We start from the raw sequence: 25,777 nt of genomic DNA, 5'->3' as shown, positions 1-25,777 counted from the left end.
CATAGTATAAAACTCTAAGAGTGTCAGAAAACCCATTAGCCAAATAGAATAGGGGATGGCGCAAAAAAATAATAAAATAATAAAACATACTAAAAATAAGAGAAAAAAATAAAAAATATCCCCTAATCATACTATACCTGGGAAAAATTTACTTTACGAGTTATTTACGTTTAAAGTTTGGCCTCCGTGGCCCAGCTCTAAAACGCAGGAGGGGCCTAAAGTCACGTGATTGTTGGTGCATTAGTACTGGTGGGAGCAGATCACGTGACCGGAAAAAGCCAATAGAATGCGTATCCTTGAAAACGATTTTTCATTCTTTTACCGCATGGCGGTAAAAAACCAGACTGCTTCAAGCTCAACGCGACACCTCGCGCGACACAGACGAAATGACAGATGTTCCCCGCATCTATTGGTTCCCGCGATCACGTGATCTATTCTCATTGGTTAAAACCGACCATTGCTTATGCACCAAGAATCACGTGATAAATAGGCCACCTCCTGCGTTTTAGAGGCGGGCCACGGAGTCGAAACTTTAAACGTAAATAACCCGTAAAGTAAATTTTTCCCAGCCATAGTATGATTGGGAGATATTTTTTTTTCTCTTTTTTTTTGGTATGTTTTATTATTTTTTTATTTTTTGCGCCATCCCCTATCCATCCCCAAACACAACAGTTCTACATTAAAAAGTTATTTAGTTATCAATTTATTCATTTTAAAAGCACCCTGTGGGGTAAGTTGTCAGAAATTTTGAGGGGCATTTTGGCATGCAGATAACTCACCAGAGGCTGAGTTGCAAGTTTTCAAAATTGGACGTAGAAATTTTGGAGCAATGGAGTATCGTCAGTAGCCAACTTACCCCGTAGGTGGGGCAAGTTGACAAACTTTTTTTTTTGCAGTTTTTCTCGATTTCACAATTTCGTGTAAATGAACATTGTAAACAAATACGAACAATTCATAGAGAATTGAAATCTGAATCGGATTCATTCATTCATTTTACCAGTAGTGTACTCAAAAAATTCAGAAAAAATGCACCTGCCAACTAGCCCCCCTCTCCCCTACACCAGATTAACAATTGCATTCGCTAATCAAAAAGTTCCTTAAACAAATCAGCACGATTAGATAATCAAAACATCTGTTAACAGATGTTAATCAGCTAACTTAGCTAACCACGAAATCGCTGTGAAAAACCACGCTGTGAAAAACCAAAATTATCTTGCGCTGCCAGTCTGCTACTCACTTTTTTTAGCAAGCAGGGATAACATATTTGTTTTTGATAAACCTTCCCCAAAACCTTCAAAATTCAAGGAGATCAAGTAGATCCCTAGCAAAATATGATTCCTTCTCAAGCGACAAATGTTTCCTCGATTCAATTAGAGAGAGAACTGACGGAAAGAGATGGTTTCATTTGCACCTGACACCAAAGTAAAATGCAAAAGTAAAATCAAAACTTTTTTTCCGTTCTTTACCCAATTGGCAAAGAAGGAACCAAATTCGAACATACCCACCCCCCTCCCAAACGAATAATTTTTGTACCTTCACCCAACTATAAAAGCCCCGATAGGGAAGATGTAAAGTATCAGTTGTTCTACAAATCAACCGAATTCAACATGAAGCTGGTAAGGAGACGACACGCAAGGCATTTAATCAGTCAACAGTCGTCGAATTCATTTGTGCTTTAATTGCCTCAGACTTGGGACTAAACTATGTGAAATGTGATTTTCTAGTTTGTTATCGCCGCTGTCTTGGCCGTCGCTGCCACTGCCCCTTCCAGCTACAAGCCGGAATACAAAGCCCCAGCTTACGCTGCCCCAAGTTACTCTGCCCCGGCTTACGCTGCCCCAAGCTACTCTGCTCCGGCTTACGCTGCTCCGGCCTACGCCAAGGATAACAAATACGCAGGTATCACCGTCACCAGCCAATCTGATGAGCGCAATCTCGACGGCAGCAGCCAGTGGAGGTAATAAAAATCAACGAAATGTTAATTCTACTTTATTTACTAGTTATAACCTTGATGGATTCAATCGGTTAATCATTTCTTGATAATGATTAATATGTGCAGCTACGCCCAGTCTGACTACACGACCCGCGAGGAATCGCAGGTGCAAAAGAAGCTCCAAGGCGTCGCCTACGACTCTTACGGCAAAGCAACTTACGAGGATGTGATGGGAAACACCAACAAGGGATCTTCTTACTGGGTTTCCCCCGAAGGCGAGAAATTCACTTTGACCTGGGTCGCTGATGAGCAGGGATTCAAACCCAAGGGCGACCACTTGCCCGTCGCTCCCGTACACGTCTACGAACTCCCCGTCGCTCCGGTCCATGAATACGAACTCCCAGTTGCTCCCGCTCTCCCCTACAAACGCACCGGACTCGGTTATTCCGGTACCAGTTATTATTAAATTAAGAAATTATATTAGACTAATGAATGATTGAATGATGTCATATTTGATGTTTTCTTTGCGATAATGTTGAGTGTGATTGTATAAATAAATACAAATTAGGCTATCTATAATTAACCAAGTTCTATTTTTACGAATTCATCCGAGAATTTAGTGATAAGCTAATATTCTCCAAATAGTAGACTAGTGGTAAAGAATTTATACAAGGGACAAAAAAAAATATTCTTCAGTTCTTCCGATTTTATCTAATATGAAAAGGAAATTAACATTTAATAGCCTATATTATAAAAATAGTTTCGGTATTTTCCGATATTTTCGGAAATTTTTCTGGAGTTCTTCGGCTGTAACTGAAATCGATTGGCCCCGATAAGAATCCTGCCTCTGCTGATGCAATCCACCCATTTTTTAAATATTCGACCAAACGGATTTATTATGCTCTATCTGTGCGAATATTTCACGAGTGTACAACATACAATAAATGGTGACTTGAAAAAAAAGGGAGAGCGTGAAACTCAACAGGAAAGACTTATTCACCAAAGGTTCTATATACGTGTTCTTCTGGAATCTTTCTTATCGACCAATCGCAATCGACGAAGGACGTTTTAAAATTATTATTTTGGGAGTAACGTGCGCGTTCTTAGATAAATAAATTTTGGAATCCCATAATTGTATCATAAAGTCTTGCGATAAGTGATATCAAAATGTTGTTTTGAAATTGCGCTCAAGGGCGTTGTCTGACAAAGCTGCGGGGAAATGCTTGCGCATATATAGGTGAATTGGCTTTGAGCGACTTTGAGTTTGTTACGAATCACTTATAACCAAAAGAAGAAACACCAAAAAAAGGATGAAAACGAATAACCGGAAACCGGCCGCTCTCTCTTATTACTGGAATCTGATTTTGTACCATATAGGAGGACCTAATCTATTCCAGACATATTTCAGTTGTTAAACTCGTTCAACAAATAACATGAACACTCAGGTAGCCAATAAACAGGAATTCTTCATGGATATTTCGCAACGCATATTGGAACTTGATCTGCTTGAAATAATGTTTGACATATAAAACCCAAATAAAAATAAGAAATTTCCGAGGATATTTCTTTTTCATGTTTAGACTGTTTACACTCACTCCTACTTCATAAAATGTTATTTGACTAAAAGATACTGTCCCGCGGAGGCCGGAACGTCCACAACATTATAATAGGGTGCAGAGTGCTGTAAACATTTATAGTCTCTGACTTCCATTTGCTGGACTTATTTCTTCCAGTGACCTTTAGAGGGGTTGGACAAATAGTAATGGCTGAAAATTGCAATATGACACATTAAACTACTTGTCGCTGTTTCAAATGTTTGAAAAATGTAGTTGGGTCAAAAACTGAGTACTAATTCATCTGCCACATTATTAATGAATTTATTTGTATTTGTAAATATTTTGAAGCTTGATCATCTGCTGTGGAGTGTAAACGCATTTTATTTGTCGCCTGGTGTTCCATTAATCGACATTAAAGTGATTTTGTAATTTTTGTAAGAGACATAACTGTGAGACTGATGATGCAAGGCAACGCAGATTTGAAATGAAATTACATTCTTTATTAGTTCAAATTTCACTGCTATAATTGGTCGGTGTAATTGGTGTTTGCTAATCAACATCCACCAATATTGTTGTTCCTAGTACTATACAATAACACTGCGTTTCTGTTAAACAGTTGTCCATGTGCAGCAAAGCGTCGAACCCGTCGAACCATTGATGGAACTGCCGGCAAGGGATTCGATAGTCAGCGTGTTGTCCGTCGACGTGCACAGCACTGTGCCCACAGTGGGTGATCCGGTGATGATGAGGGTTGTTCGCTTGTTCCGCTGTTGCTGTAAAACTGCCCAAATAATTGTGTTTATCAAAGAAATTGTGCTGCAGCATTATTTGTATCACAATTCACCGTGGTGTACGTGCCAGCCTGCGTATATATTAGACGGTCGTACAACTCATTTGAATTTTGCTCCCAACGGCTACCGTGATGGCTAGACACTGTGCCGTTTGTGCCCCGGGAGTTCGGATGGTTTTGCACGATCCAGTCGTCGCAGTCGTCGTGGTGGAGCACGCGACTGCCAAGAGATTATAATCTCTCATTGTAGTTTTCGGCGGCGTAGTAGTTGTCGGCGTTGTTGTTGTCGTCGGAGTAGTAGTTGTTGAAGTTGTAGTTGTTGTTGGGGTTATTGTTGTGTTGACTTTGTGGTATCCTCCTGCACGACCAAAAGTGGCGAAATGATTGAAATGAGACTCAATTTCCCGAAGGCCAAGCCAACGGACCTCAGAATCATGCAGACTCGCTATCCAAATTATCTTCTTTCGATGTTCAAATTCTCCGTCTGAAAACAATGAAATTAATCAACCAGCATTCCAAGAATTAATATATAGCGACTATTATGTACAGTGTACTAAATTTAAAGTCTCATTCAATCAACAATTTGTACCTATATCATTACAGTTCAGGTTATTATTCTCATGATGATTTAAATTCATTTCGTCTGTTGCGGCGAGAAAAGCGCCTTTCAATTTCTCCAATTTGGCAACGCCTAATTTTAAGTCAAGCGCGATTCTTTCCCCTTCCCTCCCGAGTCCTTGTGTTAATCCGTCTGCTAGCCTTCGTACGACGTTAAGACCACGCTGGTTTCACTGTCGAAAGAGCTAGTTACTGTCACGATTATTATACTTTTCTGTGTTTCGTGAAGCCATTTATTCAGCTTGTAAGTACATTATGTTTGTAATTATCAATTGCCCGACCTGTCTAACCTGTGAATATGTTTGATATTCAGTTTCAGCTCGTTTTCTGTTCTGAGCTGTCAGTTCAAACCCTATTCTGAGTGCTTTTGCTTGCCTGGCATTGGTAAATTACTATTATTATGCTTACATTCTATTGCGTATGCTAATTGCTGTTTATTTTAGGCTTCATATCTATATTCCCTGTCTGTGTGCATATTGGTCTGGGTGACCACTCACATTTTCTCGTGTCACCCCAGGTACAATCCTTCCATGTTTCTTTTCCGTTCCCCAACTAACTCTTTTTCTTTTGGTTTAGACATCACACGTATGTCAGTTCACTGTATGTCAACACAGTTTGAGTCCTACACATATTTCATTTTGTGTCGTGCTTGACCCAGCATCAACTTGCGAATAAATTATAGGGGCTGCTTACAACAGACCCCAGAAGAAACTCTGAAGGCTCTCACTAAACTCATAGCGTCGAAACATTTTGGTCCTTCGAACCGGAGTCATCCACAGAGATTCTTCTTGGCATATTCGTTATCTGAAGTTGATCCTACGTCTACGCTCGTTAGCCAGAGCTTGTCAACGTTCCTGCTGGTCGAATACGGTCGACCATTCTCTTTCAATCACCTGAGTTGAATCACTGCTTCATTGGAGGAGCTTCTGCCCGCTGTTTCATCTAGCTTCCAGTTGGCCGTCTACTCTCGCCTCATCCATCAGTATGGCCGGTGTAAACGGAGACAATGAGGTTCCTGAAGAAGAGACGACCACGCCTCCAACCCCAAAAGACCTTCGAGATGCTACTACCTGGAAGAAGCAGCGGAGTGCCGTACGCGCGCAAATCACTAAGACAATACGGTACCTCGGCAACCTGGTCAACGAAAGAGGTTCCAGAGGATCCATTTCCACCATGATGAAACACCTTGAGAATCTATTGGCCAAAGCAGCCAAGATCCACACTAATCTATCGACGGTTGAAGATCAGGCCGAAAATGATCGCCAGGACGAGTTCCATCTGAAGTATGTCGAACTGGCTGGAGACGCGCTGGAAAGAGGCCAGCAATATTTGAATTCGCGATTAGGCGAGCCCCCGTCCGTGATTGCAGGCAAGAAGGCGCCGTCTATTTCACCGTCCGAACAAAATCGTCAAGAGGCAGAACGCCAGTTGGCCCAACAAAGAGCAGATGCAGCCATTCTCCAAGCCGACGAAGCCCGTCGTTAAGCAAACGAAGCGGCCAACCGTGCGGATCAGGCTCGACGGGAAGCCACTGCAGCCCAACAAGCCTTGCAAAACCTAGAGAATGATGACGATGACACCAGTGCAGTCACGAACCTTTTTCAACACCTTTCTCAACTCGGTAAAGATTGGAGACAGAACCAACGCCGGCTTAATTCTTCGACTTCATCAGCAGCTCCTGACGAATGGATCGACCGTTATGCTGCCGGCCAGCTGAAGCCAAACGTGACAGCGAGTTCCCGTTCTTCAGTCAAGACAGAGTTAGAAATTTATTCCGGAAGGTCTCTCGACTGGTTTGAATGGATAGATCTGTACAGAGCTCTTGTACACGATTCCGGAAAATCCGCTGGAGAAAAATTGGCCATTCTTAAACGTCATCTGAAAGGCGATTGTCTCGACCTAGTCCAAGGTCTCGGAGGTGGCGAGCCAGCCTACATCGAAGCCTTGGTCCGTCTCAAACAGAGCTGTGGCAGACGGGATGTTATGCGAGCTGCTACTCTACAGGCCATCGACAAAGTGGAACTGAAAAATGATCCGGCCATCTTCAAGCGTTTTGCCGAGCGGATTAGGACTCATCTTTTCGATCTCAGCCGTATCGGAGAATCCAACGCCCCAGATTTGATCGAGAAAATTAGCATGAGACTTCAACCACCAGACCGTCTTGAGTGGAACCGCGGACGACGAGGAGGATTGGAAACCAGAAGTCTCAACGCCTTTGGCTCCTGGCTGTGTGAGAGAGCAGCAGAATACCAAAACGCATACAGCATTGCATCCGAGCAGAATACTTCTTCCGTGCTCAAGCCACCTCGGTCTCATGCTCGCAGCCACCCAGCTTCATCCGCCAAGGCAATCGACAACCACTCAGCACCCAAGGTCACCTTCCGGCCATTCTGTTTCAAGTGCGAAGGAGACCACAAATTGGAAAATTGTAGCCGGTTCAAGGCTTTAGTCGTTGCAGACCGAGTTGCTTTCTGTGCCAAGCACAGGTTATGTTTCGGATGTCTTGGAGCGAAACATTCCGTCCGGAATTGTTTTACGAAGAAGCCGTGTAAGATCGCTGGTTGCAGCCTGCATCATCATGAACTGGTCCACGACCCTGACAGACCAGCCACTGGATCCGCGCCGGATGCACCGAGGACCGAAACGACAAGAACAGCGACGGCCCATCTCCGAAAGCAGAGTCCACAACAAGTCGCCATGGGGATGATGCGGTTGAAAGTTTCCAGTGCTGAAAACGGCTCGGTGTGGGCGAACGTCTTCATCGACGAAGGAAGCGACTCTACGCTCATGCGGCAAAGTTTCGCCAGTGCCAACAGGATTTCCGGTGTGCATCAGATTCTGACCGTGGAAGGCGCCGGCGGTGTAGTCAAACGCTACCGTTCTCAACGTGTTAATTTCCAGATAGACACGATTTATGGTGAGAAGTTGAATCTTTCGTGCTCTACCCTGCCCACTACCGTCGCGAGCACTACCCCAGTTACTGATTGGGGAAATTTGAAGAAACGTTGGTCGCATCTGGCCGACCTTCCTGTTGGAGAGACGGGCGGCAGAGTGGATATCCTGATCGGCAACGACTACTCACACCTCATCGTAGCTTTAGAATCCAGAGTCGGAAATGACTATGAGCCGACCGCCATCAGAAGCCGACTAGGCTGGATCATCCGTGGTGTCGTCAGCGATGGTGCTTCCGTCACAGCCGTCCGGACTCACACCGTCAATAGTTCGACGCAGCTGGAAGAGATTGCGTCAGAACTACGCCGTTTCTGCGACACGGAGAATTTTGGAACGGAGTCGAAGACGAAAGGAATGTCAGACGACGATCGACAAGCCATCGCGATTTTAGAAGCTGGAACAAAGAAGCTGGACGTAGGCTACGAGGTTCCCATCACCTGGAAGACGGGGGAGCCAGCTTTAGTTTGCAACAAGCAGATGTCTCAACAACGATTTGGCGGTCTACTTCGGCGTTTCAGCAGAGAGCCAGCGTTCGAGAAGGATTATCGTGCTGCCGTTCAGAAAACTATCGACAAAGGATATGCTTCCGTGTTATCTGAAGAGGAAGCAGAGTCCGCCAAATACTTTCTCGCGCATCACGGTGTTTACAAAGGCATTAAGTTACGTGTCGTCTTTGATGCTGCAGCCCCCTTTCAGGGAAAGTGTTTGAATGACGCCATACTCAGCGGTCCTGCTCTACAGCCCCCTCTTCCATCCGTTTTAATTCAATTCCGTGAAGGAGCCATAGCCTGGGCTTCAGATGTTGAAGCGATGTTTAGCCGTTTTAGGCTTAATCTATCCGATGCAAATTATTTTTGCTTTTTGTGGCAAGTGTCTCCACCGAAGACGGTCGTTTGCCGGATGGATCGATTGCCCTTTGGCGCTACATGTTCTCCCTTTATCGCCATACAAACCACCCGCCGAGCAGTTGCTGATGCCGGAGTAGGAGAAAAGGCGGTCGAAGCAGTCCAGAAGAGAATGTATGTAGACGATTATCTAGGGTCCGCAAAGAATGCCGACGAAGGCGTTGCAGAAGCATCCACCGTGAGAAAAGCTCTGGCCGGAGCAGACCTTCACTTTCAAGATTGGATTTCCAATTCAGCAGAATTCATTGCAGCCATGCAGGAAGAAAAGAAGCCGATTCCAGAAATCTCCAGTCTTTCTGCGGACAGTGAAAGCACGAAAGTGCTCGGTGCGGTGTGGAACACCACCTCAGACGCTCTAGGCTTCCGGATAAATCGTCCAGCGGATGAAGAATACACACGGCTCAGTCTGACCAGCCACGTCGCCGGAATATTCGATCCGCTTGGGTTAGCAGCTCCGATCATCATCAAAGCCAAGGTCCGCCTTCGCGATTTAGTCGTCAAGGGACTAAAATGGTCCGACCCTGTAGAAGGAGCTGATCGAGCGTGGTGGGAGTCATGGTTCCAGATCGTCCAAGAATTAGTCCATGTGTCCATCGAGCGCTGCTTATTTCCCGAAGAGGATGATATCGTCGAGTCTCAACTGCACACGTTCGGAGATGCCTCAGAGGAGGCCTACGCTGCAGTGGTGTACATCCGCAACCAGTACCGCTGCGGTAAAATTATTATCAGAATTGTGAAGGCAAGCAGTAAGTTGGCCCCAAAGAAGAGTTTGTCAGTGCCGAAATTGGAGCTAAATGCCGCCTTATTGTCCGCCCGCGTTGCCGCCGCCGTCCAGCACTGTCTCTCCCATTCCATCGGTCGCAGATATTTTTGGACGGATTCCAGTACGGTCCGTAATTGGATCAGGGCAACCGCCTCCTTTTACCAAGTATTCGTCACCAACCGCGTAGGAGAGATCCAGACGTTAACGGAGAGCGACGAATGGCGATTTATTCCCGGCAAACTCAACCCCGCTGACGCTGCAACCCGTTCCGCCATCGGAGAAGAGATATGGCCAACGATCTGGCAAGATGGCCCGGAATTCCTGTTACAACCTGAATCGACCTGGCCCACAGATCTGCCGTGGATGGCTGCGACGGACGAACTCAAGACCACCAAATTGTATTCCGTCCAGTCCAATCCGGATCCGTTTGATTGGTCAGCAGTCAGTTTGGACCATACTAACCTTTCAACTTTCTTAAAATTAGAAGGAGAAACGAAGAGCCTCATTCAACGATGTCAATTAGAAGCTTTTCCGGAAGACATCGCCAGACTTAAACGAGGAAAGCCACTTCGTTCCTCTTCCCATTTACTGGTGTTAAGCCCAAAACTCGGCGAAGATGGAATCTTACGTCTAGGCGGCCGGATTGATAGAGCGAAGCTGCCGTACGATGCCCGTCATCCTCCGTTACTGCCCAGCAAGCACCCGCTCACGGAGAAAATAGTCCAAGTGGTGCACGGCCAAATGCATCACGCCGGAACCGATTATTTGTTTGCCAAGCTGTGTCAACATTTTTGGATCATTCGCGGGCGAGAGCTGGTCAAGAAGGTGCGTCGAATGTGCCCAACGTGCATCAAGGAGAGAGCGGTTCCAGCCGCTCAACTGATGGCCGATCTACCAGCCGTGCGACTTGATTCCTATTCTCCGCCTTTCTTCCACACTGCAAGCGACTATTTCGGCCCAATCGAGACGAGTCCTGGCCGGAACAGAGTGACCAAACGGTACGGTGTCCTCTTCACTTGCCTTGCGACAAGAGCGGTACATTTGGAATTAGCCGAATCATTATCATCTGAAGATTTTCTACTGGTCTTTCGTCGATTCATCGGCCTTTTCGGAAAACCCGCCACCATCCACTCCGATAATGGAACGAACTTCGTCGGAGCGGAGCGTGAGCTGAACGATCTTGTCGACCAACTTGAAAAGGACCCGAAGCTGTCCCAATTCCGAAAAGAGAAGGTGATTGATTGGTACTTCCAGCCTCCACGAGCACCACACTTCGGCGGAGCTCACGAAAGCTTGGTCCGTTCTACGAAACGTGCCCTGTACGGAGCCTTAGATCTTGAGAAGAAAGCTCTGCGCTACCCCACAGACGAGATGCTGCGGACTTTATTTGCCGAAATCGCTGGATTCCTTAATTCTCGCCCTCTGACCTACGCTAGTTCGGATCCAGAGGACTTTCGGCCCTTAACGCCGAATGACTTTTTGAATCGCCCACCTACTTTCGATTTACTGCCAGGCGAATTCGGTGACGCCTTGCCCCGAGAACGGTTCCGTTACGTCCAGAAGATGGCCCAATTGTTCTGGGATTTATGGACTAAATTGTATCTTCCGACTCTCGTCCCTCGAAAGAAGTGGAAATCGGTTCAAGGGAACCTTACTGTTGGCGACGTCGTCCTCCTGCTGGATCCCAACCAACCGCGCGGCTCCTGGAAAATCGGCCACGTCAATCAAACTTATCCGGGAGGTGATGGACTAGTGCGCGTCGTCAAGGTGAAAACAGAAGACGGCGAGTACACCCGAGCGATTCACCGCCTAAGTCTCCTCGAGAAAGCTGCCGTAGCCGATGTTTCTCCGGAAGAGTCTCCTTCCCCTTTATCAAAATAGTCCCGATGTTCATTATCTTTCTTTTCTCTCTTTGATTTTTGCTCATCTGTTCCTTCTTTATTCGTCTCGTCGCCGGATGTAACAGATTCGGGGGGAGAATGTTGCGGCGAGAAAAGCGCCTTTCAATTTCTCCAATTTGGCAACGCCTAATTTTAAGTCAAGCGTGATTCTTTCCCCTTCCCTCCCGAGTCCTTGTGTTAATCCGTCTGCTAGCCTTCGTACGACGTTAAGACCACGCTGGTTTCACTGTCGAAAGAGCTAGTTACTGTCACGATTATTATACTTTTCTGTGTTTCGTGAAGCCATTTATTCAGCTTGTAAGTACATTATGTTTGTAATTATCAATTGCCCGACCTGTCTAACCTGTGAATATGTTTGATATTCAGTTTCAGCTCGTTTTCTGTTCTGAGCTGTCAGTTCAAACCCTATTCTGAGTGCTTTTGCTTGCCTAGCATTGGTAAATTACTATTATTATGCTTACATTCTATTGCGTATGCTAATTGCTGTTTATTTTAGGCTTCATATCTATATTCCCTGTCTGTGTGCATATTGGTCTGGGTGACCACTCACATTTTCTCGTGTCACCCCAGGTACAATCCTTCCATGTTTCTTTTCCGTTCCCCAACTAACTCTTTTTCTTTTGGTTTAGACATCACACGTATGTCAGTTCACTGTATGTCAACACAGTTTGAGTCCTACACATATTTCATTTTGTGTCGTGCTTGACCCAGCATCAACTTGCGAATAAATTATAGGGGCTGCTTACAACAGACCCCAGAAGAAACTCTGAAGGCTCTCACTAAACTCATAGCGTCGAAACATCGTCGTCTGAAGGTGTTTCGGTGTATACAGTCGTGGCTGAAAGTTTCTATACCTTGTGCTCAAATATACGCCTTTTTACTCTGTATTGGCGGGTAGTGTGAGCCTATCACAAGAGAAAGGGGTTGTTATTTGTGCGCATTTTTCCTTGTTAACCCAAACCCCTCTACCCCCTCTTTTCTTAACTCTACCTTTTAACATCACTAACTATTTTACCGCGATGCGTCAGACGGTTAAGCAACCCTTTTACGGAACGCAAAATGAATAGAAAATAAGGCTGATAGACAGATTCTATTAATTGCCACTATTCTGTCACGCCACCATTTAATTCTAGAACTCTTGCTAATCAAGCGTTCGTAAATTTCATTTTGCGTTCCGTAAAAGGGTTGCTTAACCGTATCCCGTTTTGCGGTAAAATAGTTAGTGATGTTAAGAGGTAGAGTTAAGAAAAGAGGGGGTAGAGGGGTTTGGGTTAACAAGGAAAAATGCGCACAAATAAAAACCCCTTTCTCTTGTGATAGGCTCACACTACCCGCCAATACAGAGTAAAAAGGCGTATATTTGAGCACAAGGTATAGAAACTTTCAGCCACGACTGTATTTGATTTCATAACGATCGTTGGATAATATTTCCAATGCTTTATTGCGAAACTTATCGAGGTATTGAATTTGTTTGCTGACAAAATTATGGTTATAACAGCACTGCTGCTGGAGGCGTCGTTTTCCCATCGCTCGTGATTTATTCGTCGCTGAGTGCTGGACATTCACAGCTAGAGATGAAGCTTGTAGCAGACCGGGGAACAGAATTTTTATTTAAATGAACAATTTGAGATAGTTGGAAATAACAGCAAGCACGTCAGTTGAAAATTGTAAGCGCGCATAATATAAAGTTAAGTTTAAGTAGGTTAATATAAATTTTAAATTACCGAGAAAGTAGCCGATTGAATAACACTATTCATTATATTGATGAACTTCTGCATTTTGTTGAAGCGGGAGACGAATTACGAGGGTTATCACCAAGAAATCTGTCGTAAACTTTATTGGTTCTTAACTGGCGATACTCATTCACGAACTGATATTCTCGTATGGTCGCCTCACCGAACGATTTTCCTTCCTATACTTGCTCATAACGAAGCTATAATAAGGAAGAATATCTGTGTCATATAGGCACCAGAGCGTATAGGCTAATCTTTTTTATACGAACACGTATACATATTATTTACCGCTACGGTCTATGGTCTATGGGCTGAATAAGTTTTTTTTTGTTAGTATTTTCTTTTTCTCACTTATGGTTACTATATGTGCTGAAGTAGACGCGCAATGTTGTTATAAAGCTGCTGAAATACTTGTGCTAATTAAGCTGCATCTGTTATAGCATATTAAGGATACAAATTATACTCTTTATAGTACAAAAGAATAATTTTTTTTGTAAAATGACTTTTATGTTAGAAACAGAAAGAAACGGCTCACTTAATTTGGCTTACATGCTACTTAATCGAAGTAGAATTCAAACGTTCCAATCCGGCAATTCCACAGTTCTATCCGGGTGCAGACGAAAGTGTCAGATTTAGCATGATTCACCATATTTATTGATAAGAAAACTATCGTGATAAGGTGGAATTGCTGCCCTTCGTTTTACTGCAGTTCTTATTCAAGTCTTGGTTAACATACGAGGAAATGGTTATGGGAATGAACATCTATTTTTATTCACAATTTCCTGAAACACAAAAATAGAATTGGTGTCTAAAAATGGGGCAAACATTTTTGTCACAAATTCAGTCACGGGTCACGGTTTGCCCTGGTCAGCAACAACAGCAGGGACCTGAACAGGAGCTGACAATGACAGGCTCACAATTACAGACTAAAAACGCGGATGCCTTTTTTACGATTAGACAGGCAGCAGCGGGCAGCAGTTTGTACTTTGATTGGTACGAGAAAATTTCGAAATAAAAATGACCTTAATTTATTCGAGCTAATTAAATCGAAAATAAATTGTGAATAACCTTCTTAAGGCAGAGAACTGACTGCTTTGCATAGGTTTGTTAAAAGCACAAATGTATTATATATGTTTAGCAAAATGATTATGTCAAGTAAATATAGTAAGGTCAATCATTCACGCGAATTAAATAATGTAAAATTAAAAAGTAAAAACTGCACGCGATCACTGCAGTAAAAAAAACATTTGCATACGCTTCAGTTGGAACCGAAACTGCAGATCGATCGGCAACCGTCTCTCGGTCGTTTCCTGTTGGCGAGTATGACACTCCTGCGTCCTGCAGCAACAACATCTCCAGCTCCGGCGTACTGCATCATCCAAGTCTATACAACAAGCCAAAAAATTTATATTATGTCAATTTGACAACCTAAAACTGAATTGTGCCCAACCTCTCCGCCATCTGGCCGTCTCATCAGGAGATAAAAAAAAGGTTCAATGATGGAGGGCTCGCTTGGGTTGGGCTTGGGCCCCCCAAAAACTACGGAGCACCGGCGTATTGGACGTACTGCGGGCCAGCAGCTCCGTATCCAGCGGGATAAACTGCATATTGTTTGGAAGCAACACCCTGGTCAGCAACAACAGCAGGGACCTGAACAGGAGCTGACAATGACAGGCTCACAATTACAGACTAAAAAATGAGAAATAAAATACAATGAAAAGACTAAATAAAATAATTTCACAGATTTACTGTATGCAAACATTTGTTGATACCTTCATTTTCAATATGAGTTGGAAGAGACGGGAGAAGAGACACTTCCAGCATATCAACTAATTTTACCGAATTGTAGTACCAACCACTGGACACTCCGCAACTGTTGAAAACTGCCACAGTTCAGACGTCAATTTCCGCCCAAGCCCAAGCCCAAGCGAGCCCTCGATCATTACACCTGTTTTTTTTTCATCTCCTGATGAGACGGACGATGACGGAGAGGCTGAAGCGCGACGTAAACGGCTCTCGTTGCCTCTTTCTGAAAGCGGTGAATGTTGCTGAATCGTCGTCCAATCGTATGAATCGTGACGTCCATCCGTCACAATTCCATCAGAAGGTGTTAGAGCGGGAGAGAAGGGCAGAAGTCGGTCGGCAACTGCTGAGGCCGTGTCATCAGACGCGTACATCGGAACGTAGACCTTCTTGGCTACCAGAATCACTTTACGTGAATTCGGTGCTGACGTCACTTTTTCTGCTGTGTCAGATATGCCGGACTTGAGATTGAGGAACCACGCCTCCGAAACGACGACCAACAAGCTCAACACTGACAGGATCACAATTACAGTCTAATATAGGAAATAAGACAATAAACACAATGAAAAGACTAAATAAAATCATTCACAGATTAACATAACTATATAAAAATTCATTTTATACCTTCATTTTCAATAGAGTTGGAAGAGACAAGGTGTGCCGTGGAAGATAAAATGGGATCTGCGTAGTGCGTACCAACTGTCACGCCACGCCGGCCTTTTATCTCGACTCGTCGAATCCATAAATCACCTCGAGCTATTGGCGCTAATGAGCTTTTCAAGGTAACATTCCTGTCTGCTATTGATGGAGGTGGAGACCAATTACTATTATCAAATTTCGATAAACTTTAAAACGATAAAAAAGTGGCACGCCAAGTTGAGATCGCGCATTGTTTCATTTTTTTTAATTTTAAAATTCCTTATTGGAATCGTGCGAGTTTTCGTGAAGATTTTTTCCTAATTTCAAGAGCATTTTCAAGAGTAGAATTTCAACTGATTAATTGGACCAGGTGTCAATATTACTTGCCTCAATTGAGTTTTAAAATAGCGGACAAGTTGAAAACAAAAGCCATTGCCGCTGTTGCACCAGACAGTAGGCAACTCTATAGCAACATGCGCATTTTTAGGTATTCGCACCATTTCTGTTTGTTTCTCTACACGAATGTCATCCAGACAACTAATGAGATTGAAACGCGCGAATCTTCAGCTATCACGAAATAAGTTAGGGAAAAGTACGGTAGCTCGGATATGGGAACCTTGGAAAATTCACTAATTTAGTCGTCATCCAGATTTGCAGGAAATAGCATAGTCACTCGTTTTGTCAGCCCAAAATAATCAAAAGGTAAAGCGCTAAGTTTAAATTGAAAATTGAAGTACTATTCTTGTTAGCGAAATTTTCGAAATATTATTTGAAATAAAATATAAAGGTGAAAAACTGAAAATGCTCATGTAAATTGAATGAAAGACTAAAACGACTTTCATGTTTTTAGATGGGATTCTACACTGATGTACGGTATTACCTGAAAATTGGCATGAAGATAATGCGAGATAATGGAACTTGCTCTATAAGCTGAAAATAACGACGGATATCTAGCCTAAGTTTTTACATACATCTTCAAGAAAACATTTCCATTTCTGATTTGACATTCAGCCTGCACGGAAACAGACCTCATTGAACAATATGTTTTTTGTTTTTTGTTTTTTTCGCATGATAATTTGTTCTTAAAGAGAGCAAAAATCAGGTAAGTGTAATGCAATACAATATTCAGTGTAGATTTGGGTTCCATTCCTCTCAAATCTATTCAAAATATTTTCTGAAAAATAAAGATGATCCTCTCAAGAAAGATATTGCTATATTTTTTTATTTTATTAATTTTAAATTGCAATTAACTTAGCAGTTGCTTCCTGAGAGGATTGAACTCTCGACCTTTGGTTTGCTATTTCTATGTTAATTTTCTAAAGATATGTTGTGTACGAGACCAACGCTCTACCACTGAGCCAAGAAGGCAGAGATTGCTTAGAGATAGTGAATTAAAATTTATTTTTATCTGCTTGAGGCCTGAATTGAAAGCCATTTGAGTTCACGGGAAGCAATTGTTCTTAATAAGCGAAAAAAAAATCAGAAAATTTAAATAGGGCCCACGTATTTTCGGTTTAAGCAACCTAAACGTACATAGAAGGCGACTGGCTTTCCGATGTCAAAAGCGGTTGCTTAAACCCTTTACGTAAACGTAAAACGCTCAAAAAGATCAAAGATCAAAAAGATAAACTCACGAAACTGATATCCTCGTATGGTCGCCTCACCGCGTGATAAGGTGGAATTGCTACCCTTCGTTTTACTGTAGTTCTTATTCAGGTCTTGGTTAACATACGAGAAAATGCTGGTTATGAAAATAAATGTCTATTTTTCTTCAAAAATTGCCAGAAATACAAAATTAGAATTCGTGTCTAAAAATATGGCCAAATTTTGTCACGAGCATAGGGGTGCCTTTTAACGATTAGACAGCAGTTTGTATTTTTATTGGTAAGAAAAAACCGGTTTGATATTAACGCCATAGGCTACTAATATATTTTTCCACAGTAATTCAATGCCCACAGGGACTTTCGGTATTGGGCGGATAACATAGAAATAAAAACGAACTAAATTTAATCGAAATAATTAAATCCTAAATTAATTGTGAATAGCAGCACTTCCTTACAAGTGGTAACCTTCGTATAACCTTTTCAAGACAGAGAACTGACCGTTTTACATATAGGTTTGTTAAAAGCACAAATTTATTATATATTTTTAGCAAATCGATTGTGTCAAGTAAATATAGCAAGGTACATCATTCAGGCGAATTAAATAATGTAAAATTAAAAGTAAAAACTGTGCGCGATCAGTTGAGTCAAGCATTAGCATACTCTTCAATTGGAACCGGAACTGCAGATCCTTCGGCAACCGTCTCTTTGTCGTTTCCTGTTGGCGAGTAAGGCGCACCAGCAGCAACAGCATCTCCAGCTCCGGCGTATTGCATCACCCAAGTCTATGCAATAACGGAAAATATTAAAATGTTATGCCCAATTGAAATTTTGGATTGTGCACAATTTTACCCCATCAGACATCTGCGAAGCACCGGCGTATTGGACGAACTGCGGGCCAGCAGCTCCGTATCCAGCGGAATAAACTGCATATTGTTGGGATGCAACACCCTGGTCAGCAACAACAGCAGGGACCTGGACAGGAGCTGCGTATTAAGCGGCAGCCACGAACGGATTTTGGACAGTACGAACGAGACCGAGCACAACCAAGAGGCAAGAGCTCTTCTGCAGGTCCTGTTACGGCAAGAAATTTGAACCCAAAGGTTACGGTTACGGCGACGGTAGAGCTGGAGTCCCATCTATGGACGACGGAACCGGCTCGTCACTCCACGTCACTTTTGCCGCTGTGTCAGATTTGCCGGACTTGAGATTGAGGAACCACGCCTCCGAACTGCCGACCAACAAGCTCAACAATGAAAGGCTCACAATTACAGACTAAGAAATAAGACAATGAAACAAAAAAACACAATGAAAAGAATAAATTAAATAATTCACAGGTTAACTACCGTATATAATAATTGATTTTATACCTTCATTTTCAAGATGAGTTGGAAGAGACAAGTTGTGCCGTGGAAGATAAAATGGGATCTGCGTACCAACTGTCACTTCACGTCGAGCTTTTATCTCGTCTCATCGAATCCATAAATCACCTCGAGCTATTGGCGCTAATGATTTTTTCAAGGTAACATTCCTGTCTCGTTTTAATGGAGGTGGAGACCAATAACTAAAATCAAATTCCGATTCAATTTAAACAGATTAAAAAGTGGCGCGCACATTTGAACGGTCTGTAACCGCTATCTTTGTATACAGCCCATTTTTAGGCTGGGAAAATATAATGGCCGTTGAGTTCTGTACGAAGTAGCATCATTCTGTCATTTTTCTTTATTCCTGTTCGTAGTAAATTCAAAGAAGATTCAAAGAATTAAATTTATCTCAGGAAGGAACAAAACCTCTTAATATGTATTTACGTCATCCCTGCGTCATCCAAGATAATTAAGAAACGAAAACGTTATTACAGAAGAGATCCCGTTTCCATCTAATCATCTATGAAATTATAGTATAATTATTTCGTTGTAAAAATAATAAATCCATTTGGATGTTATCTTTCCGTAGACAAGGGATTTTCATAAAACGATGTTTATTTATATCAGAATATCACACAAAAATAAATCCAACTGCCCCTCTGGATTGATAAGATGAAATTGGAACTTGTGCAAACAGACAGTCTCATCAGCCTTCCGTAGAGGAAACATAAAATAATTTCCATTTGTTTGATCACGGTGTACGCTATTTTATCAAAATATTTCAATTGATAACACATCAAAATTTGCCTCCTGAGAGGATTGAACTCCCGGCCTTTGGTTTGCTTTGTGTTATCTGTTCTTTACTTGATAACTTTTCTTTGTACGAGACCAACGCTCTACCACTGAGCTAAGAAGGCACAGGTGATTCTCAAATAGGCCATTTTTCCAATGGTAATATTTGTCTGAAGCGTGAATTGGAAAACATTCTAGAAGCTTCCGCGCTGCGCAAAAATCAGATAATTAAAGTGTTATCTACGATTGTCACGGAAGAATTCATTACGTTTAGATACTCAGTCTTCTCAAATTTACCGCTGCTCAGCCGCTATTCAATGGAAGATAGAGCTTCAAAATATCTTATTGCGGGTTTTATTTTATCGTTCATAATGTGATTACTGCCTCCTAAGAGGATTGAACTCTCGGTCTTTGGTTTTCTATATTGCACTTAGTTTATACTTTAAAATCCTACGAGACCAACGCTCTGCCACTGAGCTAAGGAGGCACTTTTTCTATTATTATAGTTTTTATTTTAGCAATTATAGTTTTTTTTTCTATTTTTTTTATTAAAGCGTGAAGTGGAAACCATTAAAGATTACTGGAAGCTTCCGATCCATGCAGAATTCACATAGAAATTGCGCTTCGATCTCAAATCGTCTCATTTTATTGACAATGTTTCTGTTTTTCATCACGTGTTTAATTTACATATACATTTGCCTCCTGAGAGGATTGACCTCTCGACCTTTGGTTAGCTATATAGCTTCAATTAATACTAATCTCTTTAACTGACGTACGAGACCAACGCTCTACCACTTAGCTAAAGAGGCACACAAAATTCGACAAAATTAGCAAACCGTAAAAGACTGGAATATTTACATGCTGAAAAAAAACGATAAGTTGCTCATAATCAATCTTTATGAAATATGAAACGAGAGAAATAAAAACTAAAAGAATACGATTTCACTTAACAACTTTATCATGCCAAACCGAGAGACCGATGAAAGCTCTTATTCTTAGTCATGTTTCCGACTTAACGCAACTTACGACATACCAAGATTCAAAAATCTTCCGCAGTCATTCACATCACAAATGATACCGTACTATATTTACCATTTTTAAAATAAGTCATCAAACTTCAAAGGGATCAATTAGTTCTCCTGAAAAATAAGATTCTTTCTCAAACAAAAAATGTTACCTAAATTCAATTAGAGACGACTGCGAAAGTGAATGGTATATTCGTTTGTACTTGACACCAAAATAAAATGCAAAAGTAATATTTGCAAGACTTTGTTCCGTTCGTGACCCAATTGGAAAAGAAGAAACCACATATTCGAACACACCCAGACCCCTCCCAAAAGGATCATTTTTTCTCCCTTCACCCGTTCCCATTCACACCCGACTATAAAAGCTCCGATAGGGAAGATGAAAAGTATCAGTTGTTCTACAAATCAACCGAATTCAACATGAAGCTGGTAAGGCGACGGCACTCAAGGCATTCAATCAGTCAACAGCCTTCGAATTCATTTGTGTTTGCCTCAGACTTGGACTAAACTAAGTGAAATATTATTTTCTAGTTTGTTATTGCCGCTGTCTTGGCCGTCGCTGCCGCTGCTCCTTCCAGCTACAAGCCGGAATACAAAGCCCCAGCCTACGCTGCCCCAAGCTACTCTGCCCCAAGCTACTCTTCTCCGGCTTACGCTGCCCCAAGCTACTCTGCTCCGGCTTACGCTGCTCCGGCCTACGCCAAGGATAACAAATACGCCGGCATCACCGTCACCAGCCAATCTGATGAGCGCAATCTCGACGGCAGCAGCCAGTGGAGGTAAAAGTCGACGAAATATACTATTTCTACATTATTTGATTAATAATCGATCTTGATTCAATTGGCCGGTTAATCATTTCTTCATATTGATTAATATGTGCAGCTACGCCCAGTCTGACTACACGACCCGCGAGGAATCGCAGGTGCAGAAGAAGATGCAAGGCGTCGCCTACGACTCTTACGGCAAAGCAACTTACGAGGATGTGATGGGAAACACCAACAAGGGATCTTCTTACTGGGTTTCCCCCGAAGGCGAGAAATTCACTTTGACCTGGGTCGCTGATGAGCAGGGATTCAAACCCAAGGGCGACCACTTGCCCGTCGCTCCCGTACACGTCTACGAACTCCCCGTCGCTCCCGTCCATGAATACGAACTCCCAGTTGCTCCCGCTCTCCCCTACAAACGCACCGGACTCGGTTATTCCGGTACCAGTTATTATTAAATTAAGAAATTATATTAGACCAATGAATGATTGAATGATGTCATATTTGATTCTTTGCGATAATGTTGAGTATGATTGTGAAAATAAATATAAACCATCGAAGATTAAAGGAAGTTTCCCAAGTTCTACTTTCACTTTTTACGAACTTGTAGCCGAGACTATAGTGACAATTCCCCCCCCCCCGAACTTCACATCCAATTTAAAGAGCTATAATTTAAGGAGAATTGAGAAACACTCGGAATACTTTTATACTATTTGGTAATCTCTCTATCTTTTTGTATTTGATTTCATTGGAAGTTTTTTTATTTGTTAGATTTCTTTCCTATTTTTACGATTCGCTTTGACTATAATGTAGAAACTGAATGGCACTGAAAAAAAGACGCATTCCACCGGCCATTGCCATTCTATGCTAAATTTCAGCCTTTCAGGAGACCGAATAACTGGATAATGCCCATTTCTTGTGGATAAAAAAAAATGAGAACATACCACGAAAGTATGAACAATGTGGAGTGTGAAACTCAAAAGCAGACTTTTATTAATTAGACTCTCTCCAGCAAATTACGATAATTTTTCAAAACAGCCCCCCACCCCCAAAAATGCGATAATATCACGAAAAATTATTTTTTAAATCGAGAAACATCTATGCGGGTTACTAGATAAATAAATCCTGATCTCCCTAAAAGAATATACAACCTTTTTACGAAAAATCGAATTTTTTTTTAAGGGTACTCAAGGGCGTTGTTTTACAAAGCTGCGGGGAAATGCTTCCGGATATGGGTGAATTGGCTATTCACCAATTTATTCATTGCCGTTTTTTTATGTATTGAATTAAAAGAATTTGTTTTTTTCTCAACCACCCCCCCCCCCCTTTAAAAAAACTGATTGAAATTTAAGCGATGCAGTGAATCCAATTATCCAAAGATTATTTATCGATATTTATCGTGCTTAGCTTGCACAGAGGAAATCAAAAAAGGTCTTTAAAGGTTTCCGTTTGTTTAATCAAGAGTATGGATGTTATTATTTTATCATACAATTCGGAGTGTCTGGTGGTGAAAACGCATGACCATGCAACTGTAGAAAAATATAAACTTTCCTCTCTCGGAATACAATCAAAATTTGGCCACGTAGCATAAAGTAATAAAAGGCTTTTCTTTCGTCTAAATTCAAGCGACGTGATGCGATACAGAAACAAATAATTTAATTTGAAACATTTCTGTTGAGCGAAATTTTGGGTGACTGGCCTTTAATTGGGGGGCTGATTTGTTCAAAGTGAATTGGAATAAACCATTTGGGATCACCGGAAGCTAAGGTTCGTAAAGAGCGCAAAAATCACATTAACTAAAGTAGGAATCAATATTCATTGTATCTTTCGAGTACGAATTTATAACGTTTTTTTATGGAATCTTCTCGGACCTATTAAGAAAATGTTATCTAAAGACTACAGGATAGTCAAGATGAGTTGAAATAAAAAAAAAAAATTTCAAATAGTTATGTATATGCCTCCTGAGAGGATTGAACTCTCGGCCTTTGGTTTGCTACATGATTCCATACATTTTTCACCATTTTCCCATTTTCTAATTATTGATACGAGACCAACGCTCTACCACTGAGCTAAAGAGGCACATTTTAGAATAATAGAACAAGTTAAAACTTTCGTTTGATTTCTAAAAGACGTTGTGATAAAAATAAATCATTAAACTATGTTTTTACTCAGATGATTTGCAATTGCCAAGGGTCCATAGTCCAATTCCCTCATCAACTCAGGCTGGACTCAAGTATATTATAGTCAAAGTTGCTCTTAATATATTATCACAGCACACGAATGGAACTTTGTGTATAATTAAGATTGCAAATCATTAGCAGCTCTTGTACTTCTTCTTCCCTAAAAACCGTAGCCTATGCAATATTAACATTTTGAGCAATAAGTAATAATAATACAATACAGACAAACGAACGATGGTATTATCTAATATATAGGGCTGGCATAAAACTAAAAACACATATTGATTACTGAGATGGGCTTCATTATACTTCTAAGCACGCATAGCCGAACTCAGCCGAACTAAGAAAAATGAAATTATTGTAATAAAACTACAAAATTCAATTTCAACCAACAATTGTACTATATTTTAGTCACCGAGGGACTGTGCTGATCCTTTTATTCTTATTCATATAATGTTTCTCGTTAATGCAGCTGTGAAAACCCAAAGTATCTTGCCCTGCCATTCGCTTTACCAGGGATATCATATTCACTGTTATGGATGTATAAGCCTTCAAACTTCAAAAACATTAAGTAGCTAGTTTCAAAAGGAAATACGATTCCTTCTTAGGTACGAAAATGTTGCCTTACATCAATTACAGAGAGAACTGACGGAAAGAGAATGGTTCGTTTCGGTTCGTTTGCACCTGACAACAAAAAAAAAATGCAAAAGTGATATTTTCAAGACTTTGTTCCGTTCGTGACCCAATTGGCAAAGAAGGATCCATATTCGAACACACCAGACCCCTTCCAACGCCTTCCAAACGGACCATTTTTTCTCCCTTCACCCGTTCCCATTCACACCCAACTATAAAAGCCCCGACAGGGAAGATGAAAAGTATCAGTTGTTCTACAAATCAACCGAATTCAACATGAAGCTGGTAAGGAGACGACACGCAAGGCATTTAATCAGTCAACAGTCGTCGAATTCATTTGTGCTTTGCCTCAGACTTGGGACTAAACTGAGTGAATTATTATTTTCTAGTTTGTTATCGCCGCTGTCTTGGCCGTCGCTGCCGCTGCTCCTTCCAGCTACAAGCCGGAATACAAAGCCCCAGCCTACGCTGCCCCAAGCTACCCCCCAAGCTACTCTTCTCCGGCTTACGCTGCTCCGGCTTACGCTGCCCCGGCCTACGCTGCCCCGGCCTACGCCAAGGATAACAAATACGCCGGCATCACCGTCACCAGCCAATCTGATGAGCGCAATCTCGACGGCAGCAGCCAGTGGAGGTAAAAGTCGACGAAATATACTATTTCTACATTATTTGATTAATAATCGATCTTGATTCAATTGGCCGGTTAATCATTTCTTCATATTGATTAATATGTGCAGCTACGCCCAGTCTGACTACACGACCCGCGAGGAATCGCAGGTGCAAAAGAAGCTCCAAGGCGTCGCCTACGACTCTTACGGCAAAGCAACTTACGAGGATGTGATGGGAAACACCAACAAGGGATCTTCTTACTGGGTTTCCCCCGAAGGCGAGAAATTCACTTTGACCTGGGTCGCTGATGAGCAGGGATTCAAACCCAAGGGCGACCACTTGCCCTTCGCTCCCGTTCACGTCTACGAACTCCCCGTCGCTCCCGTCCATGAATACGAACTCCCAGTTGCTCCCGCTCTCCCATACAAACGCACCGGACTCGGTTATCCCGGCAACAGTTATTACTAAATTATTAAATTATTAGACCAATGGATGCATAAATGATGTCATATTTGATGTTGTCTTCGCGTTAACGTTGAGTGTGATTGTATAAAAAAATATAAACTATCAAAGATTAAATCAAGTCTCCTAAGTTCTACTTTCACTTTTTACGAACTTCTAGCCGAGACTATAGTGATAAGACTAAATTACTGTCCAATTTATTTTAAATTAATTTAAAGGTTTTATTTAAGGAGAATGGAGACACACCCGGGAAGCTGGAACACTTTACGTGATTCGATATAAACCATTTTTGTTTTATTATATTTTATTCGAAATATTTCATTTGTTTGAGTCGTTTCCTATTTTTCAGATTGGCTTTGACTAATGACTAATGTAAGAAATTGAATAGCGCTGAAAAGACGCAATCCGACACAATTTGCCAATTTCTATTTCACGAAACGGATATATTTCGGAATGGGTTGATGCCATTCAAAATGACTCTTTATCATGGAGGCATGAACAAACGAGAAACGTGAAAATCAAAAGTTGATTTCATCAAATAGTTTCTCTCCAGAAAATTGCGATTCTTTATTTCTCATCAATAAAACGATAATCGTCGAAAAATTATTTTGTAATTCCGGAAACATCAGTGATGCGTGTTTCTAGATAAATAAATCGTGAAACCCAAAAATAATATCACAGCCTTGCGATAAGTGAAATCGCAATTTTTTTTTTTTTTTTTTGAAAGGGCGCTCAAGGGTGTTGTCTGGCAAAG

The 25,777-nt window shown here is 41.9% G+C and overlaps 4 protein-coding genes and 5 non-coding genes across 12 annotated transcripts in view; 3 read left to right on the top strand and 6 right to left on the bottom strand.

The window, feature by feature from the left end:
• The window catches only part of LOC124327454, a 150,493-nt gene extending 131,821 nt beyond the window's left edge, over nt 1–18,672 (bottom strand). The window contains exons 1-3 of one of the 3 annotated variants that reach the window (XR_006916159.1): nt 18,565–18,672; nt 18,047–18,469; nt 17,711–17,979 (exon numbers count right to left, since the gene is read on the bottom strand). Coding sequence is in view for 2 of the 3 variants with exons in the window: in XM_046786383.1 (XP_046642339.1) it covers nt 18,565–18,570 (6 nt within the window). In the remaining variant the exon portion in view is untranslated. Of the gene's footprint in view, nt 1–15,578; nt 15,600–17,710; nt 17,980–18,046; nt 18,470–18,564 lie in introns of those variants that run through there. The other 2 variants (XM_046786383.1, XM_046786385.1) reach the window with 2 other exon arrangements.
• LOC124327459 (endocuticle structural glycoprotein SgAbd-8-like) lies at nt 1,577–25,140 on the top strand. 2 transcript variants are annotated; one of them, XM_046786391.1, is made up of 5 exons: nt 1,577–1,616; nt 1,725–1,957; nt 2,060–2,480; nt 9,716–9,717; nt 25,102–25,140. In XM_046786391.1, exons 1-3 carry the CDS (start codon nt 1,608–1,610, stop codon nt 2,397–2,399), a joined length of 582 nt encoding a protein of 193 aa, XP_046642347.1. In that variant the 5' UTR covers nt 1,577–1,607; the 3' UTR covers nt 2,400–2,480; nt 9,716–9,717; nt 25,102–25,140. The 2 variants fall into 2 exon arrangements, with proteins under 2 accessions (XP_046642347.1, XP_046642348.1); XM_046786392.1 differs by lacking the exon at nt 25,102–25,140 and adding an exon at nt 21,668–21,706.
• On the bottom strand, nt 16,853–16,961 carry Trnat-cgu. The gene is made up of 2 exons: nt 16,926–16,961; nt 16,853–16,888 (listed from the first exon to the last, which is right to left on the bottom strand). It is a non-coding gene; the product is annotated as a tRNA-Thr (tRNA).
• On the bottom strand, nt 19,363–19,475 carry Trnat-cgu. The gene is made up of 2 exons: nt 19,440–19,475; nt 19,363–19,398 (listed from the first exon to the last, which is right to left on the bottom strand). It is a non-coding gene; the product is annotated as a tRNA-Thr (tRNA).
• On the bottom strand, nt 19,732–19,837 carry Trnat-cgu. Its single transcript has 2 exons — nt 19,802–19,837; nt 19,732–19,767 (listed from the first exon to the last, which is right to left on the bottom strand). It is a non-coding gene; the product is annotated as a tRNA-Thr (tRNA).
• Nucleotides 20,047–20,159, bottom strand: Trnat-cgu. Its single transcript has 2 exons — nt 20,124–20,159; nt 20,047–20,082 (listed from the first exon to the last, which is right to left on the bottom strand). It is a non-coding gene; the product is annotated as a tRNA-Thr (tRNA).
• Nucleotides 20,753–21,706, top strand: LOC124327456 (endocuticle structural glycoprotein SgAbd-8-like). The gene is made up of 3 exons (XM_046786386.1): nt 20,753–20,804; nt 20,907–21,154; nt 21,258–21,706. Exons 1-3 carry the CDS (start codon nt 20,796–20,798, stop codon nt 21,595–21,597), a joined length of 597 nt encoding a protein of 198 aa, XP_046642342.1. The 5' UTR covers nt 20,753–20,795; the 3' UTR covers nt 21,598–21,706.
• Trnat-cgu lies at nt 23,095–23,218 on the bottom strand. The gene is made up of 2 exons: nt 23,183–23,218; nt 23,095–23,130 (listed from the first exon to the last, which is right to left on the bottom strand). It is a non-coding gene; the product is annotated as a tRNA-Thr (tRNA).
• LOC124327458 (larval cuticle protein LCP-22-like) lies at nt 24,154–25,140 on the top strand. Its single transcript, XM_046786390.1, has 3 exons — nt 24,154–24,237; nt 24,342–24,586; nt 24,690–25,140. Exons 1-3 carry the CDS (start codon nt 24,229–24,231, stop codon nt 25,027–25,029), a joined length of 594 nt encoding a protein of 197 aa, XP_046642346.1. The 5' UTR covers nt 24,154–24,228; the 3' UTR covers nt 25,030–25,140.
• Nucleotides 25,141–25,777: the final 637 nt, after the last annotated feature.

This window comes from Daphnia pulicaria, chromosome 2 (genome assembly GCF_021234035.1).
Source record: "Daphnia pulicaria isolate SC F1-1A chromosome 2, SC_F0-13Bv2, whole genome shotgun sequence".
Classification (NCBI taxonomy): domain Eukaryota; kingdom Metazoa; phylum Arthropoda; class Branchiopoda; order Diplostraca; family Daphniidae; genus Daphnia; species Daphnia pulicaria.
The sequence above is the reverse complement of the archived record's forward strand: the minus strand, read 5'-3'. Positions and strand labels throughout refer to the sequence as shown.

What these genes read in the sequence shown, in the direction of transcription:
- LOC124327459 (XM_046786391.1), top strand. An exon ending in GACGGCAGCAGCCAGTGGAG is followed by an intron (nt 1,958 to 2,059) that starts GTAATAAAAATC and finishes TAATATGTGCAG; the next exon opens with CTACGCCCAGTCTGACTACA.
- LOC124327456 (XM_046786386.1), top strand. An exon ending in GACGGCAGCAGCCAGTGGAG is followed by an intron (nt 21,155 to 21,257) that starts GTAAAAGTCGAC and finishes TAATATGTGCAG; the next exon opens with CTACGCCCAGTCTGACTACA.
- LOC124327458 (XM_046786390.1), top strand. An exon ending in GACGGCAGCAGCCAGTGGAG is followed by an intron (nt 24,587 to 24,689) that starts GTAAAAGTCGAC and finishes TAATATGTGCAG; the next exon opens with CTACGCCCAGTCTGACTACA.